The 18,285-nt window shown below is 40.2% G+C and overlaps 1 protein-coding gene across 2 annotated transcripts in view; it reads right to left on the reverse strand.

Annotated features, from left to right (window-relative positions):
- exoc1 (exocyst complex component 1) overlaps positions 1-18,285 on the reverse strand; it is a 66,155-nt gene that overhangs the window by 3,295 nt on the left and 44,575 nt on the right. For both annotated transcript variants that reach the window (XM_055635892.1, XM_055635883.1), the window contains 6 exons: positions 14,025-14,188; positions 9,519-9,629; positions 6,127-6,209; positions 4,022-4,259; positions 1,076-1,259; positions 777-976 (listed from right to left, as the gene is read on the reverse strand). In XM_055635892.1, coding sequence (XP_055491867.1) covers positions 777-976; positions 1,076-1,259; positions 4,022-4,259; positions 6,127-6,209; positions 9,519-9,629; positions 14,025-14,188 — 980 coding nt within the window. The remainder of the gene's footprint in view (positions 1-776; positions 977-1,075; positions 1,260-4,021; positions 4,260-6,126; positions 6,210-9,518; positions 9,630-14,024; positions 14,189-18,285) is intronic.

Here is an 18,285-nt window from a genome sequence, read left to right on the forward strand (position 1 = left end):
TCCACAATTTATTTTTAATTGGTCACTTTTCAAACACTTCTATATACGTTTCTGTTTTACACTCTAATAAATGTTAGTTATTCAAAAAAACAACATTTAGTCCTATTAGAACCTCCACCTTTACAAAATACAAAAACTTCAAAAATTTGATTTTTTAGTTTAATTCAGGTTTGCCAGTTCTATATATATTTTCCTGAATTTTAATAACATTGTAAAACACCATATTCCCGTTGCTCTGTATCGGAATGTAGTGTTGCGACAATAATGATGAGAATTGAAATGAGTCTTGTATATTGAGGTTTGTCACCTGTACATTGTTTTAAGTCTCGAAACAAATAGTGTGTAACATCCCACGGCAAATTTTTGTGTTCATATTTGAGAGAGGAATATTTGAAACCATTCAAATGTTCTTTTTGAAGAACAGCACCTTTTCTCCCACTGTTAATAACAGTTGATATTTTGTAAATCAGTAAAGCTTATGGTTTTCCAGGTGTTTCTCCGATTTATTTTGGAATAGATACTCAACTTTATCGAGAATCAAAGAAATTTGATTTCTTATGATTCTTAAAGTCCCACATGATTGACAGCCAGATTCCTTTGTTGTGATGCCACAAGAAATAAGGAAAATTGTAGCATTTACGATTATTCCATATGGCCTAAGTTAACACTAAAACAATACTATGCTATTTTGTTTTACTGTTATTTTTAGAATCCTACTGAGGAACTTTAAGGTCAAGGTTAATGCTTTCTCCTCAAGTGAAATGTAGAAAACTCACGTTAAGTTTCTCAAGAGGTTGTCCGAGAGAGTATATCACATAAGATTGCAGATGCTCTGTATATTTGTGCTTGGCTTCTCTCCTTTCAGTCTCTAGACATGCAATTTTAAGGCGAGAGAGTGTTGAAAAAATGTGGTGGAAGTTTTCCATCATCACAACATCACGAGGAGTTTTCTGACTTTCATTAGCCACTTTTTCCACTGATAATAAAAATACATCCAAAGTTATTATGAAAGGAAAATATTAAATATATAGATATTAATTCTGTGAATTCAGTTCACATTTTAGCAGCTTATCACCATTGTTGTAAACTGCCCGGATGAGTTTGGTGTAGGCTTTGTCCAGGTCCCCCCTGCGTTCTGCTGATCTGAAGATGGACTCTGCTAGCTCAGCAAACTCTTCAAACCCCCTTACAAATGGTAAAATTCCCACTTTACTCTTCTTCGATATTTTCACGTCTTCCATCTGCTTCATTTGATTCCACTAAAAGAACACACAAACAAGCTAATGCAGCATTGGACATTTTATAACCATGACATTTAAAAGTCTAAACTCTACAATCTAAAACCACAGCACAAGTGTTATAATTTATATTTTAGCAGAATTACTTTAGACCTATTAGAAATATTGGATGGTATATTTTTGAGGTGAAACAAAGTCTCATGACAAATATAAGCAGAAACTTGAATATGTACTTTCTGCTGTTTAATGAGCCCATCATTTATCACAAAAAAAATCATATGCTGCCACTAACAAAGAACTGTGTCCAACCATGAGCTGTTCACCTGTTAAGAGTCATAGAGTCAGAATGATACAGTGTAGAAACAGGCCCTTCGGCCTAACTTGGCCACACCAGCCAACATGTCCCAGCTACAATAGTTCCACCTGCCCGCGTTGGGTCCATATCTCTCCATACCTGTTCTATCCATGCACCTGTCTAACTGTTTCTTAAATGTTGGGATAGTCCCTGCCTCAACCTTCCACCATCACGCAAAGCAACCTTCCACAATCACCCTCTGCTTCCTTCCATGAAGCCAATTTTCTATCCATGAGCTATCGCTCCTTGAATTCCAATGCGATCTATCCTTCTAGAGCAGCCTTCCATGCGGAACCTTGTCAAATATTTTGCTGAAGATCATATAACATCTACAGCTCTGCCCTCATCCAGCTCTTTGGTCACGTCTTCAAAAAACTCAATCAGATTTGTGAGGCACGATTTCCCACGTACAAAACCATACCGACTATCCTTATTCAGCCTTTGCCCATCCGACTATCCCTATTCAGCCTTTGCCTGCATTTCCTATCCATCAGAATACTCTCGCGTAACTTCCCAACTACAGATCTAAAGCTCACAGGCATACAGTTCCTAGCATTTTCCTTGCAGCCCTTCTTGAATAGAGGCACCCTCCAGTCTTCCAGCACCTCTCTTGTATTTGAAGAGGACTTATAAATTTCAACCAGGGCTCCCACAATTTCCCCTCTGGTATCCCACAATGTTCTTGGATATATCTGATCAGGCCCTGGAGATTTGTCAACCTTCATACACAATAGTACCTTCAGCACCTCTTCAACCGTAACACTGACTGCTCTCAAGACACTTCCATTGACTGCCCCAAGTTCCTCCATCCTCCCCTCTTTCTCCTCAGTAAATACAGAGGAGAAATACTCATTGCTATCTTGCCCATCTCCTGTGGCTCCACACAGATTTGACTGCTTTGATTCCTGAGGGGGTTCCACTCTATAGTTACCCATTAGCCCTTTATGTATTTATAAAATCTCTTGGGGTTGTCCTTAATGCTATCTCCTGGACCCTTTTTGCCCTTCTAATTTCCTTTTTTACTTTGCTCATTTGTTCCCAAAACTCCTCCAGGGATGCACTTAATCAGTTGCCTATCCTGTCCCATGCATCTTTCTTATTCTTGACCAACGCCTCAATTTCTCTAGTCAGCCAAACTTCCTTACGTTCGCCTGCCTTGCACTTCCCTCTAACAGGTACGTTTTGTCAGAACACTTTTAAAAACATCCCACTTGGCGGGATGTTCCATTCCCCTCAAACAACCTGCTCCAATCAACTTGAGCTAGACTTTCTCTCATATCCTCAAAGTTGGCAAAGTTTAGCATTTTAACACATTGGCCTTCTCTGTGACAATCCATAACTATCTTAAACCTAATCGAACAGTGATCACTGGTACCAAAAGGCACCTCCACAAACACTTCTTTCACTTGCCCATCCAATTTCTCAAGTGTTGCCCTCTCACGTGTGGGTCCCTCTACATCTCCCGACGCCGGAGCTCCATCATTCGGCGAGAGGGCCTGTAACATCGGGCTGCCGTCGCAGCGACTGCGGAGGCCTCAATAGGCCCGACCATGGGTGAACAAGAGGAAGAGGACTGGGCTTTGTTGCATTCCCGCACAATGGGAACCATTGTCGGGGGATGTTTTTATGTTCAATGTTAAATTCTTTAATGTTGTGTTTTATTTTTATTGGTGTGCTGCAAATGGCAACTCAAATTTCACTACACCAATTGGTGTAGGTGACAATAAATGTCCTTTGTTCTTTGTCCTTGAGTTTGCACATCATAAAAAACAAGGAACTGACTTGCTTGCACTCAAATGCTATGAAAATCAGCCTAAATCAAAGATCTTGATCTACACCAATTATATAGACCTGCACTCTGCTATGGCTTATCTGGTTAAACTAATGACCAGTCCATTCCTGCAATCATAATTCCCAAACAATGCTGAATTAAGCTAAGTGGGAGTGCCAAGGTTAAGGTCAGTATTTCCGAGGGATGGGGGAAAACTGAGGAGCGTTCAGACTCTTAAACACTATCTAGTGGTTCTTTCTGGAAATGCGTGTAGTGTTTCCGCTGACTGCTTAGCACGCAACAAAAGCTTGTCACTGTACCTCGGTAAATGTGACAATAAACTAAACTGAAACTGGAATAGATGGAGCGTGGTCGAGGGCAGGATCAGCTTGAAAGATCTAACTCAGTGAGATGTTTGAGGATGTGTCCTTAAAACATGCTCAGCAGAAAACATTGACAGCAAAAAGTAACAGGGTGTAAATAAAACAGGAATAGTTCTGTATGTACTGGTGGGACCAGTTTTCCCCCTAAAGACTTTGAGGTGACTATCTAATGTTAAAGCATGCTTTACTAATAAATTAATTTAAACCATGAGAGTAAGCCACATTTAATTAAATGGTTATTTGCTACATATACAACTTCAAAAGAATTACTTACAATGCACTTGTCAAAATTCCTCTTGACTGTCACAAGAACATTTCCTAACGTCGTACTAAGAAAAGAGGCAGGGTCCACATTCTCTGCCGTCCAAACATGATGGCTCATCTTTACCAACATGTACAATGAGTTAAAGCTGTCGATCTTGTCTCCAAGTGAAATGAGGTTGTTCAGCTCTGGCTCAATGCAGCGGAAAACTTTAATCATCATTGATCGAATAATGCTGGCCTCCTCTTTCCTACAATCATAAGTGACATGGGTTTTAAACGTATAATTAAACATTTAAAACATCTTTCGGCCTTTTTGACACCCCAAATTCCATTATTAGTCTGCAGTTCAAAGTAAAAATATATAGAACATTACAGAGACCTGAAGTTGTGTTTTGTTTATAAAATGGTTCTTTGGGCCACCATTACGCCAGCCATCGGTCACACAATCTAGTTCTATGTTATCCCACTTTCACATCCACTCCCTATAGATTAGGGGCAATTTTACAGAGGGCAATTTACTTGCATATCCGCACATCTTTGGGATAAAGGAGGAAACTGGAGCACCCAAAGGAAACCCAGGTTTACTATACTGCACAAAAGTACTCTAATCACTGTAGTAGAATAGAATCTGAAAAACGACCAAGATGAACTGCAAATCAAATCAAAAAAGTCCCCTATCAGAGCGGAGTTAATTCACCAATTTAAAGATATTATGTTTGCCGATGAGCTAGAATTATTAAAAAAAATAAGAGTTTGCTTCAGCATTTTAAATATTTTAAGATGTACAGAAATCTGGCAGTCACATTACATTTTGTTGAGTGTCAGTGTTCTTAAAATACAAAAGACACTGCAGATGAGTTTAAGGATGTTGTTTTCCTTTCGATGGTTCCTATGCAAATACATTTAAATTGGGCCTTATAAAAATAGACAAGCTTCAGTTGACAATTATTTGGCATCATCATTTCCTTCGTTCTTCAAGTGATTAGTTAATTTGAATACAGATTTACAACTAAGTGGCAAATGGATTTATAAGAAACCTACTAATTTGAGTATACTAACCCCGGAAACACATTATCTATTTGTCTGATTAGCAGCAGGAAAGAACTGCAGATGCTGGTTTAAATCGAAGGTAGACACAAAATGCTGGAGTAAACCAGCGGGACATGCAGCATCTCTGGAGTGAAGGAAAGGGTGACGTTTTGGGTCGAGACCCTTCTTCAGACTGATTTGCAGCTTTGTTGATTTTCAGAGAGATTTTTGATCTCCATTGGTTCCAGGTATAACCAACCATATATATTGCAGAACTCGATAGGCAATCTCTTGTTAGTTGAATGCGATTTTGTTGTATTTCATGGACTGTTTTACTCAACCTTAAAAAAGATCATCAAGAAACGGCCAAAGAATGCAAGACAGAAGTAAAGCAGAAGTAATATACATTTTTAATTGTAGATTTGTTTACAATGAATATGGTTTTCAGTTGTCTGCACAAAGTAGTGCATATTGAGGATACAGTCGCATGAATGGTGCTGATTATTCAGCTTCAGTAAGTGTGAGGTCAAGTTTTAAACTACAGTTTGAAACCCTAGTTTGTAAATTCCAGCCCTTCGGTAAGAAATACCAGAAAAGTGGCCTGTGATGGCTTCATTTTGCCAGTTATTTTATTATAATTCAACAACATCTGACCTAGGTCGTCAAGCTTCTGAAGTAAAAATTATAACATTGATTGTGATAGATACATGTTATTAACAAAAACAAGCCCATTGCATGGTAGATTGCTAAATTTTCAAAAAGACAGTAACTAATTTGCACATTAGTTACAGATTAGGAGCAATTTTACAAAGGGCAGTTTACCTATACTGTTACAATCATGGGCCTGGGACTATTATTTTTTAGTTTTTTTACAAATTAAAGGAAATACGTGCAAGTAAAGAATCAAATTATTACAATTAATAAGATGTTTTGGTATTTCTGTTCAATGAGGTACATGAAAATATTAATTCATTGTGGCCCCTTTAAATATTTTACTTCTTTATCAGCCTAATATACATGGTCTCTAAAAATTGTGTTCAATAAATCACCAGTCCTGGATATTTTTCAATAAATTGCATAACTTACTCAGATGGTACCGAGAACTTGTCTCCTAAAAGATTATGTGGCCGAGACAGATATCCTCCATCCACCTCATTAGAGTCTGTCTGCTGTAAAGAATACAACACAAATCAACCTTAAGATGCTACATCTCATTTCAATTAGACTAATTTTAATATAATTCAAGTCAGTGCAATACAAACAATTGTAATGAATTGCTTGCTAATTTAACAAATACATAATTAAATCTAACTTTTTTAACTTTCTGGAATTGATGAAATATATTCCCCAATAGGAACTAAACACATTTTATCCCACTGTATGGTTACTTTCAATTTTATAAGCAATTGCAGCTGACATGGAATGAAAACCAAATTTTAGCAGATGCTGCGAATCTGAAATAAAACAGAAAATGCTGGAAACACTGAGGCAGTCAGAGAGGCCATTTCAGATTGAAGGCCCTTGACCTGAGAAAGCGAACAATTATGTTAATATTGTGCTGTATGAGGGGTGAGGAGGCTTTGAATGGTGCAGGGAATATCTCAAAGGGCAAGGTCAGGGTTATTGTGGGATACGCTGAAAAACAATTTCATTTGGGTTGATGAATTATTGGGGGCAGTTAGGGAAGGAAAACATGGCACTTTGTTCATTAAAGCTCTGAAGTGAGGGCACGTAGAGAATGAGAACTCAGACGTAGGAATGTAGGAGTGGTGAAATGCAGGGGTACAGGACATGCCCAACAAGTCAGTTTGTACTAAGACTGAGCCAGTGTCACAGATGAATGGCCCCACTCCCAAGAACCGCCATTGACTTTCCATTTGCTCAAATATCCATTTGTATTAACATTAGTCACAAATAAAGTGCATATTTAAAAACTCCTGATGCTTTGTATTCATCCAATGCAAACCAATTAATACCACTCAGATCAATGCAAGTCAGTTAGAATCAGGTCTGAATATAGTACAAGAATTTTGAATGGAGAAATGCTTCAAACCAATTCTGTTTCACTGACCTGGTCTTCCAACACTTTCATTGACACAATCCAGGAAGATTGTCAGTATTTACTGCTAAACAGATGTGAGTTGGGAATGGGGGGTGGAGAATGTTGTGGACAGGAACACCACATAAAGGGATAATTTACCCTGGACTCTGCACCGGTTTAATGCAAGTGCAGTACATCCAGCACTCACTCCATTGCCATGTTCCTATAATTATGCAAGTTCTTTCCTTTAAAGCATTTATCCAATTTTCGTCTAAACACAACGGTTGAATCTACCTCCTGTCCAAATCCTGGCATTGTTTTATAGTCTCGAATCACTTATTGCATAAAAAAGGTCTGTTCTCACAGACTAAGAATTAATTGTCTTGTCAGTTCATATGATTAAATATAAGGTTAAAACTTTGGGCTGATCAAACATGCTAAAACTGACTCAAGTACAAAGTTGGTAGCACATATCATTCTCCTTTTCCCAAGCATTTATAACTGGTGGTGTATCATCAGTTTAAATGTCTCAACCGAACTTCCAGTAAAGCTTTATTATTCATAGGAATGATTACATGGCTCTATCTTTATCGACGAGCAATGCAATTTTAATGGTTTCAAACAACTTGTATAACAGAGGAAATACTTTGTCCATACAAGCCAAAATCACTAAGCTCTTTTTAAAAGGAAATGGAACGTATTAACTGTTTAAATAGATTATTTATTCATTCATTCTTTAATAAATTCTTCATTCATTCCAAAGACAATCCTGAAGAATTTAAGATACACAGCGACGACAAGGTGCTGCTTTCAACATGTATTTAGCTTTCTTATCTACTGCAGTCTGACTGGAGGTGGTTATTTTCATTAGGGCCACTGTATTGAATAGGATAAAAGCATTTTGGGTCAAATAATAAAACGATAACAATTAATTTATATTATGAATCATCATATTAATAATCCATGGATTATTTGTTCATCTCTGACCCGTACTTTTGTGCATCGTTTGAATCAATTTTAATCGTAAGAGAAAATGGGGACCAACTGCAAGTTGCGGATTCCATTATTTTTCTCTGTGCCATTGAACACGTAGCATGATAATGCAGAGCGGAATCCAAGGGCTACCACTTCCTAGGTTGCACCATCCGATGTTGGGAATCTGACTTGGATAGATTAAAATAATATCCTTGATATACCCAATGGTCACATGCACCCAATATATATTAATGATTTGGATGAGGGAATTGAAGGCAACATCTCCAAGTTTGCGGATGACACTAAGCTGGGGGGCAGTGTTAGCTGTGAGGGGGATGCTAGGAGGCTGCAAGGTGACTTGGATAGGCTGGGTGAGTGGGCAAATGTATGGCAGATGCAGTATAATGTGGATAAATGTGAGGTTATCCACTTTGGTGGCAAAAACAGGAAAGCAGACTATTATCTGAATGGTGGCCGATTAGGAAAAGGGGAGATGCAACGAGACCTGGGTGTCATGGTACACCAGTCATTGAAAGCAGGCATGCAGGTGCAGCAGGCAGTGAAGAAGGCGAATGGTATGTTGGCATTCATAGCAAAAGGATTTGAGTATAGGAGCAGGGAGGTTCTACTGCAGTTGTACAGGGTCTTGGTGACACCACACCTGGAGTATTGCGTACAATTTTGGTCTCCAAATCTGAGGAAGGACATTATTGCCATAGGGGGAGTGCAGAGAAGGTTCACCAGACTGATTCCTGGGATGTCAGGACTTTCATATGAAGAAAGACTGGATAGACTCGGCTTATACTCGCTAGAATTTAGGAGATTGAGGGGGGATCTTATAGAAACTTACAAAATTCTTAAGGGGTTGGACAGGCTAGATGCAGGAAGATTGTTCCCGATGTTGGGGAAGTCCAGGACAAGGGGTCACGGCTTAAGGATAAGGGGGAAATCCTTTAAGACCGAGATGAGAAAAACATTTTTCACGCAGAGAGTGGTGAATCTCTGGAACTCTCTGCCATAGAGGGTAGTTGAGGCCGGTTCATTGGCTATATTTAAGGGGGAGTTAGATGTGGCCCTTGTGGCTAAAGGGATAAGGGGGTATGGAGAGAAGGCAGGTACGGGATACTGAGTTGGATGATCAGCCATGATCATATTGAATGGTGGTGCAGGCTCGAAGGGCCGAATGGCCTGCTCCTGCACCTGTTTTCTATTTATCTATGTAAATGCTCAGTTTCATCCTCCCACTACCCCTTGTCCAGCAGCACTTTCACATCCACTCAATGGTTACAGATCCACCAACCAAGCATCTCCCACACCCACCACACTCCAACAAAATATTTCTAATCCTTTCATCCATTTCCCACTAACACACCTTCACTTATGCCACTCAATATCCAGTCTGAGCTCCCTTTACACAGTTACAGATAAACTTATTTATGTATGTAGAATATGAATATTATACCACTACTGATCCTGGTAAAGCTGGACTTTGTTGCAGCTTGAAGAATTTGCTGATGAAGTCTTGTTCAGCCAAACACAGAGGCTCTAACTCACTCAAGACCTGCTCAAAAATCTGCATAAAAGGAAACACTATTTAGTTGCATCGTAAAGATTCATAAGCCACATCTTTTCAGCCATGCGAGTCATGTAATCTGAATAGAATTTACTGAACAATAATAATATCAAATATCATCTTTACTAAACCTACAGTTTGAAAATGATAATTTTCTCCACATGGCAGAATTTTTCTGATCTTCAGAGCAAAGTAATTATTATTACTACAAATAAATTCAGGTTGAATGTCATTCCACATGCATCATTAAAACAAATAAAATGTATGTCCCAGATGAATGCCATCCTTGCAAAAATTATCTGTGGAATAAGTTGTATTTTCTACATTGCAACAGTGACAATAGTTCAAAATATCTTAATTGGCTATAAGTGTAGGAAGGAATTGCAGATGCTGGTTTAAACCGATGATAGACACAAAATGCTGGAGTAACTCAGTGGGGCAGGCAGCATCTCTGGAGAGGAGTGGGTGACGTTTCGGGTCGAGACCCTTCTCAGACTGCCCCCGCTGAGTTACTCCAGCATCTTGTGTCTTTTTTGGCTATAAAATACCAAGGTTTTGAAAGATACATAAAAGTGCATTCTGAGAAGGCCATGTTCTACAGATTGTACCATTTGGGCAGCCTGATGTTGCAGTTTTCCAGTCATGTAAGTCAAGTGTCTTAGGATTTCCTGTAGACAAACACAAATTGCTGGAGTAACTCAGCGGTGCAGGCAGTATCTCTGGAGAAAAGGAAGAGGTTTTCCTGAAGTTTTTAAAGTTTGATGGCCTACTAAGCAACTTTGGTGAAGTTTATCATATACTTTTACAAGCACTCTTTGACAGATGCTCAACACGATAGTCCCCACCAGACTGGCCGGGAAGCTACTGGAATTGGGGCTCAACACCTCCCTGTGTGCCTGGGTCCTGGACTTTCTCACCGCCAGGCCCCAGGTAGTCAAGATGGGAGGGAATACATCGAAGTCCCTCACCCTGAGCACAGGATCGCCCCAGGGTTGCGTCCTCAGCCCCCTATTGTACTCCCTGTACACACATGACTGTGTGGCTAGGTTCAGCTCCAATTCAATAATTAAGTTTGCTGATGACACTGTGGTGGTGGGCCTGATCTCAGACAATGATGAGAAGGCCTACCGGGAGGAGGTGGCTGATCTAGCACTCTGGTGCCAGGAGAACAGCCTCCTCTTGAACATCAAAAAAACGAAGGAGCTGATCATGGACTTTAGGAGGGCACATCATCCGAGGACGTACACTCCATTGAGTATAAATGGGGATCCTGTGGATAGGGTGAACTGTTTTAAATATCTGGGAGTCCACATCTCTGAGGATATGACATGGTCATCACACGCCTCAGCACTGGTGAGTAAGGCAAGACAGCGCCTTTACCACCTCAGGCAATTGAGGAAATTCAGAGTGTCTCCGAGGATCCTACAGTGCTTCTACGCAGCGGCGGTGGAAAGCATCTTGTCCGGGAACATTACCATCTGGTTTGGGAATTGCTCTGCCAAGGACAAGAAGGCTCTGCAGAGAGTAGTGCGTTCGGCCGAACGCACTATGGGAACTTCACTCACCCCCCTGCAGGAACTATACAACAGGAGGTGCAACTCCAGAGCAAACAAAATCATGAGAGACCTCTTCCACCCCTGCAACGGACTGTTCCAGCCGCTACGGTCAGGCAAACGCCTCCGCTGCCATGCAGTGAGAACGGAGAGGTTGAGAAGGAGTTTCTTCCCAGAGGCAATTCGGACTGTAAACGCCTATCTCACCAGGGACTAACTCTACAGAACGTTTTTCCTTCTATTATTTATTATGTAAAAGAATATGTGTGTTATGATTGTGTTTATAATTTGTTTGGTTGTTTTGTTGTTTGTCTTTTGCACAAAAGTCCGCGAGCATTGCCACTTTCATTTCACTGCACATCTCGTATGTGTATGTGACAAATAAACTTGACTTGACTTGACTTGACTACAGTTGAAATTCATCTCCCTTCAGAAAATTGATACAAAAAACCTCCGGAAATCCAAAGACACTTTACCGCTAATGAAGTAAACAGCATTAACTATTCACAGCAGCTGGCTATATTGTAATAAGCCTGCCATGTAAGCAATAAACATTGCAAAAACGTGCTTCATGTACATTTTAATCTGGCTATGCCAAGTGCCTATTAGAATGGGATAATGTATTTTGCACTGTCCCACTTTTCAATATGAATGTATTCAAAATTCACATCTTGAACAAGACTGAGAAAAGTTGCAATTTAGTACTCAAATCTGGCATCATCAGTAGAGAGAGAATTGTTTAAGGTCTTTAATTTTCTTCATATATATCCAGCATTTGTTTTTATGTTCTATGTACATCTAGGACTACGTTTTTCTTTTAAGAAACCGTGGTCCGTATTTATTCTGAATTCAATTAACTTATTCATGAATAACCAGTGCACTTGAGGGTATATGAAATTAGTATTTTGCTTATTTATATGTCACAATATGAAAAAATTCGGAATTCATAGGCTGGATTTTTAATTTTTAAACCAGCATATATATATATATAAACTAAGGAAGACATAAATGATCTGCCGGAAATAGCAGGGGCCCGCGGGTCAAAGGAGGTGGAGGAATTGAGTGAAATCCAGGTTAGTCGGGAAGTGGTGTTGGGTAAATTGAATGGATTAAAGGCCGATAAATCCCCAGGGCCAGATAAGCTGCATCCCAGAGTACTTAAGGAAGTAGCTCCAGAAATAGTGGATGCATTAGTAATAATCTTTCAAAACTCTTTAGATTCTGGAGTAGTTCCAGAGGATTGGCGGGTAGCAAACGTAACCCCACTTTTTAAGAAGGGAGGGAGAGAGAAAACTGGGAATTACAGACCAGTTAGCCTAACATCGGTAGTGGGGAAACTGCTAGAGTCAGTTATTAAAGATGGGATAGCAGCACATTTGGAAAGTGGTGAAATCATTGGACAAAGTCAGCATGGATTTACGAAAGGTAAATCATGTCTGACGAATCTTATAGAATTTTTCGAGGATGTAACTAGTAGCGTGGATAGGGGAGAACCAGTGGATGTGGTGTATCTGGACTTCCAGAAGGCTTTCGACAAGGTCCCACATAAGAGATTAGTATACAAACTTAAAGCACATGGCATTGGGGGTTCAGTATTGATGTGGATAGAGAACTGGCTGGCAAACAGGAAGCAAAGAGTAGGAGTAAACGGGTCCTTTTCACAATGGCAGGCAGTGACTAGTGGGGTACCGCAAGGCTCAGTACTGGGACCCCAGCTATTTACAATATATATTAATGATCTGGATGAGGGAATTGAAGGCAATATCTCCAAGTTTGCGGATGACACTAAGCTGGGGGGCAGTGTTAGGTGTGAGGAGGATGCTAGGAGAATGCAAGGTGACTTGGATAGGCTGGGTGAGTGGGCAAATGTTTGGCAGATGCAGTTTAATGTGGATAAATGTGAGGTTATCCATTTTGGTGGCAAAAACGGGAAAGCAGATTATTATCTAAACGGTGGCCGATTGGGAAAGGGGGAGATGCAGCGAGACCTGGGTGTCATGGTACACCAGTCATTGAAGGTAGGCATGCAGGTGCAGCAGGCAGTAAAGAAAGCGAATGGTATGTTGGCTTTCATAGCAAGAGGATTTGAGTATAGGAGCAGGGAGGTTCTACTGCAGTTGTACAGGGTCTTGGTGAGACCACACCTGGAGTATTGCATGCAGTTTTGGTCTCCAAATCTGAGGAAGGACATTATTGCCATAGAGGGAGTGCAGAGAAGGTTCACCAGACTGATTCATGGGATGTCAGGACTGTCTTATGAAGAAAGACTGGATAGACTTGGTTTATACTCTCTAGAATTTAGGAGATTGAGAGGGGATCTTATAGAAACTTACAAAATTCTTAAGGGGTTGGACAGGCTAGATGCAGGAAGATTGTTCCCGATGTTGGGGAAGTCCAGGACAAGGGGTCACAGCTTAAGGATAAGGGGGAAATCCTTTAAAACCGAGATGAGGAGAAACTTTTTTCACACAGAGAGTGGTGAATCTCTGGAACTCTCTGCCACAGAGGGTAGTTGAGGCCAGTTCATTGGCTATATTTAAGAGGGAGTTAGATGTGGCCCTTGTGGCCAAGGGGATCAGAGGGTATGGAGAGAAGGTAGCTACAGGATACTGAGTTGGATGATCAGTCATGATCATATTAAATGGCGGTGCAGGCTCGAAGGGCGGAATGGCCTACTCCTGCACCTAATTTCTATGTTTCTATGTTTCTAAACCATTCAATGGAAGCATCTAATAATAGCATTTTAATAACACACATGCATGTTGTATTTGGGTTCAAACACTACACAAAATAAGTTCTGGAAAACCAAGTATTCATTATGTTAACTAACTATGTTACACACCTTATCAAATTTGGTTCTATCAGCTACATCGAGGTCTGAGGCAGACATGTTCCCCATGTCAAGCAGCGAGGATGACTGAGAGCGACGATTTCCTGATCCCTGAACAGACAACTTGTTGAGGCTTGAGGTAGAACCTGTAAGCTTTCCAGAACTTCCATGAAGACCTGCAGGCCAATAAATCTAAGTTAATGATACCAACATTATACTGCATTCGGGTCTCAAAATGTGCCATATTCAAACATTAGTCGTGTGGTTAGAATATCAGACATTGAAATTCAGTGTCACAATTTTTATTGACATTTTAGACGATAATTCAACATAACCATTGGCCCAGAATTGTCCAGCATGCATGACTGCTCGCTGCCAGCTACTTAAAATTAGTACAGCTACATATGATATATATATATATATTTCTGAGGGATAATTTAAAAATAACTCAAATGAAGTGGAACATATTTTTTCCTAGGCAATATTAGTTTTATGCAGAGTTTATGGTTTTTAGTAAAAAGTATTAATTAAGTGATTGAACCAAAATTAAAACCACCATCACTCAATGTTGAGAAAATACCATTCATACAAGTGAAACTCATCTTTGCCGAAGAACTGAGAACAATAGACAATAGGTTCAGGAGTAGGCCATTCGGCCATTCGACCATTCGAGCCAGCACAGCCATTCAATGCGATTATGGTTGATCATCCCCAATCAGAACCCCGTTCCTGCCTTCTCCCCATATCCCCTGACTCTGCTATCTTTAAGAGCCCTATCTAGCTCTCTCTTGAAAGTATCCAGAGAACTGGCCGCCACCACCCTCTGAGGCAGAGAATTCCACAGACTCACAACTCACTGTGAGGAAAAAGTGTTTCCTCATCTCCGTTCTAAATGGCTTACCCCTTATTCTTAAACTGTGGCCCCTGGTTCTGGACTCCCCCAACATCGGGAACATGTTTCCTGCCTCTAGCAGGGTCCAACTTTGGTCTTAACTATTATTTTCCTCTTCACACACCTAAAGAAGCTTTTACTATCCTCCTTTATATTCTTGGCTAGCTTACCTCATCTTTTCTCGCCTTATTGCCTTTTTAGTTATCTTCTGTTGCTCTTTAAACATTACCCAATCCTCTTGCTTCCTGCTCATCTTTGCTACGTTGCACATTAATAACACTTTGAAGAGAGCTGTTCTTGTTAAATTTACAAACCTAATTCTAGTCTATTCTTAATATTCAGAGTTAAAAATATTTTCTTGATGGAAATAAAACAAAAAATGCAGATGCTGTGAATCTGAAAGAAAAGCAGTAAATACTGGAAATACTTGGCATGTCAGTCAGCATGTGTGAAAAGAGAAAGTCTCAGGTTTAAAATCCTTTGGCAGAACAGGGAAAGAGGGGAAGTAAGTTGGTTGAAGTGGCAGATAGGAGAGAGCCATAGGAAAATAAAATGATAAAATGTAGGAACTATGGGGAAACATCAACCCTATTTCCCTTTTCATAGACGTTGTCTCACCTGCTGAATGTTTCTACCATTTTCTGTTTTTATTCCAGATTTCCTGCAAATGCAGGTTTCTTTTTAAATGTTTGCTGATAAAACAGAAGCCTTTAGGAACTTTATCTATGGATTCCTAAGCATCTAACAATTCATACTCTAAGTGCCAATTATTTTCATAAACCTGAAGGCATACATTGCCAGGTTTTCTCCTAATTCAGTGCAATCTATACATCCAAAATAAACATTACCAGTACAGTGAATCTTGTTAAGAAAGGCACGAGGCCGTGGAGCCATACAAAAACAATCTTTATCGGACACTGTTGTACTTAGGCTTATCTCTCCGAAAGCTAACAGATGTTTTTACAAAATGGCAACCATAAAGACAAATTAATTTGAGCGGAATAAAATAATAAAAGCCTCAATTTTAAAGGAAGGGTTGGAAAGTCACTGTTTATGGAAGTTGAGGCGGAGTAAAATATTACAGTATCAAAGACAAAATAGCACATCAGAATTTCGCTCTAATCTATAATCATGGTTTGAGAATCCAACACACATTTTTAAGGTACATTTCTCTACTGTGTCGTAATTTATTCTGGTGACGCTTACTTACGAATATATATCCTGCAAGATTTGGAGAGCTAGATTACTTTTTTGTTTTTTAAAGCAACCCTTGCATCAGACCCTTTGCATCCACCAAAATGACAAAATAAAGCCTTGGCTTAACACCTTTCACAATAAGATGGTATGTCAGCATTGCAGCACTCCTCAATACTGCAGAGACAGAGCCTAGATTATGTATTCACATCACTGTAGCAAAGTTTAAATGCTCAGCCTTTTGACTCAAGTGAGTGGAGTACCATAACTGAGCAAACGTGCACTAAATTGCCTTTTTTATTTAAAAAAAAAGATGGGAATATGGACATTGTATTGATAACATGCAAAAGACAAATGGATCTTTCCAGAAATCAAACAAAAACAGAAATATTTAGAATGATAGTATTGTGGCATCATTTGGCTCAAACAACCTACACAAGATATCTGCAAGAACAATGTAGCCAATCCCAGCTCCCCATAAGCATCATTGCATGCAAATGATAGCATGCGACAGGTAATGGAACATTTTTCACCAATTATTGATAGCAAAATTGTGATCTTTTGTTCAATAATCATAAGTGATATTTATATTTTCTCTAATAGAAGGGAACACTTCAAAATGGAAATGTGTGTGTGTGCGTCTGTCCCACTGTGTTGGGAATGCGGGTTGGAGATCTCCGTCTTCTAGTTAGGAATTAGCTGTAGAATCACCTCAATTGTCTTCACTGCCAATTTCACAAATTCGTCTAGTCCTGTTTGGAAGTTTTAGATCCAAGATATTTTTAATACATAAGAGTATGATGTAAACAAATTGCGCTATGGGGTGGATACAACCAAAGATAAATGTTGTATTAAACAGAGCATTATCAGGAACAAAAGCTCTGTTGTATTTTATGACCAAGTGGGATTAAAACCAATTTCAAAGACACAAAAACACTGCATCATTCATTCCAGGTTTAAGTGCTTATCTGAGATATTTTTAATCTTCTAATGTTTAAAACTTGGCTCATGCCAGGACCATTACTGTTCAGCAAGACAGGCCAGAGAACATTAAAACAACTTAACTCTTTACAATATTCATTTAAAAGATTTGGAACAGCCTGATTTTAGTTGTAAATTAATTCATGAAATATTCAAAACATACCTTTAATAATCAAATACAACTGTCAATACCAAAACCCCCCCCACAATTTCTGTATCATTTAGTACAATAGCAATAACATTTTGTGATCCAGTTTTTTAAACCTCGGTCGGTGGGGGCGCTGCAAGCCGGCAGCCCTGCCAGCAGCGTGCTAGTTTTTTCTTCTTTATTTTGTTTTTTTGTGTTTTTAATGTATGTTTTTAATGTTCCTATGTGTGTCTTGTGTGGGGGGTGGTGTGGGGAGGTAAGGGGGAAACCGTTTTGGTCGCCTCCTCCACAGAGAGGCGATGTTTTCTATGTCGCCTCCCCCGTGGCCTAACATCGAGGATCGTTGCGGCCTTTCCTGGAGACGTGCCCGGGGCTTCAGCGGTGGGCGCAGCGTGGACTCTTGTCATGGAGCGGGCGAGCCCTCGCCGGGGCTCGCCGGAGGGGAGCGCTCCATTCACTGGACTGCGGCAGCCTGAAGCCGCAGTCTCCAGCTGGCGTGGCGTCCACAATCTGGAATCCCTCGTTGGGGACCCAGGAGGAGAAGAAGCTCCAACCGCCGGCCCGCGGCCTACTTCTACCGCGGACGCGGCGGGGACATACCATCAGGAGCGGGGTGCCTCGCCTGGGACCTCTGGAGAGGAGATGCGGTGCTTCTGGCTGCGGTGCGACGGGAATTTTAAATCTTCGACCTCCGGTCTGCGGCCTACAACAACCTGAAGCCGCGGTCTCTGGTGGGGAAGCACCGATTCAGGACTTACCTGGACTTTACCTTGTCTGAACATCTGGACACCCGCAGCTGCAGAGGGTTGCGGTCCCGACCACGGGGGAATGGTGGCGGACTGGCCAAATTTTGTGCCTTCCCACCACAGTGATGAATGCTGTGGTGGATGTTTGTGTTAAATTTTTATTTTGTTTTTGTGCGTTCTTTTTTCATTGTACCGCTGCTGGTAAACGAAACTTTATGTGCAAGTGACGAATAAAATTGATATTGATAAATTAGAATCCACAAGGAACTGATTTTTTCCCCAAAATCTTTTTAACAAAGCCCTTTTTCCATT

This window comes from Leucoraja erinacea, chromosome 1 (assembly GCF_028641065.1).
Source record: "Leucoraja erinacea ecotype New England chromosome 1, Leri_hhj_1, whole genome shotgun sequence".
NCBI classification, from domain to species: domain Eukaryota; kingdom Metazoa; phylum Chordata; class Chondrichthyes; order Rajiformes; family Rajidae; genus Leucoraja; species Leucoraja erinaceus.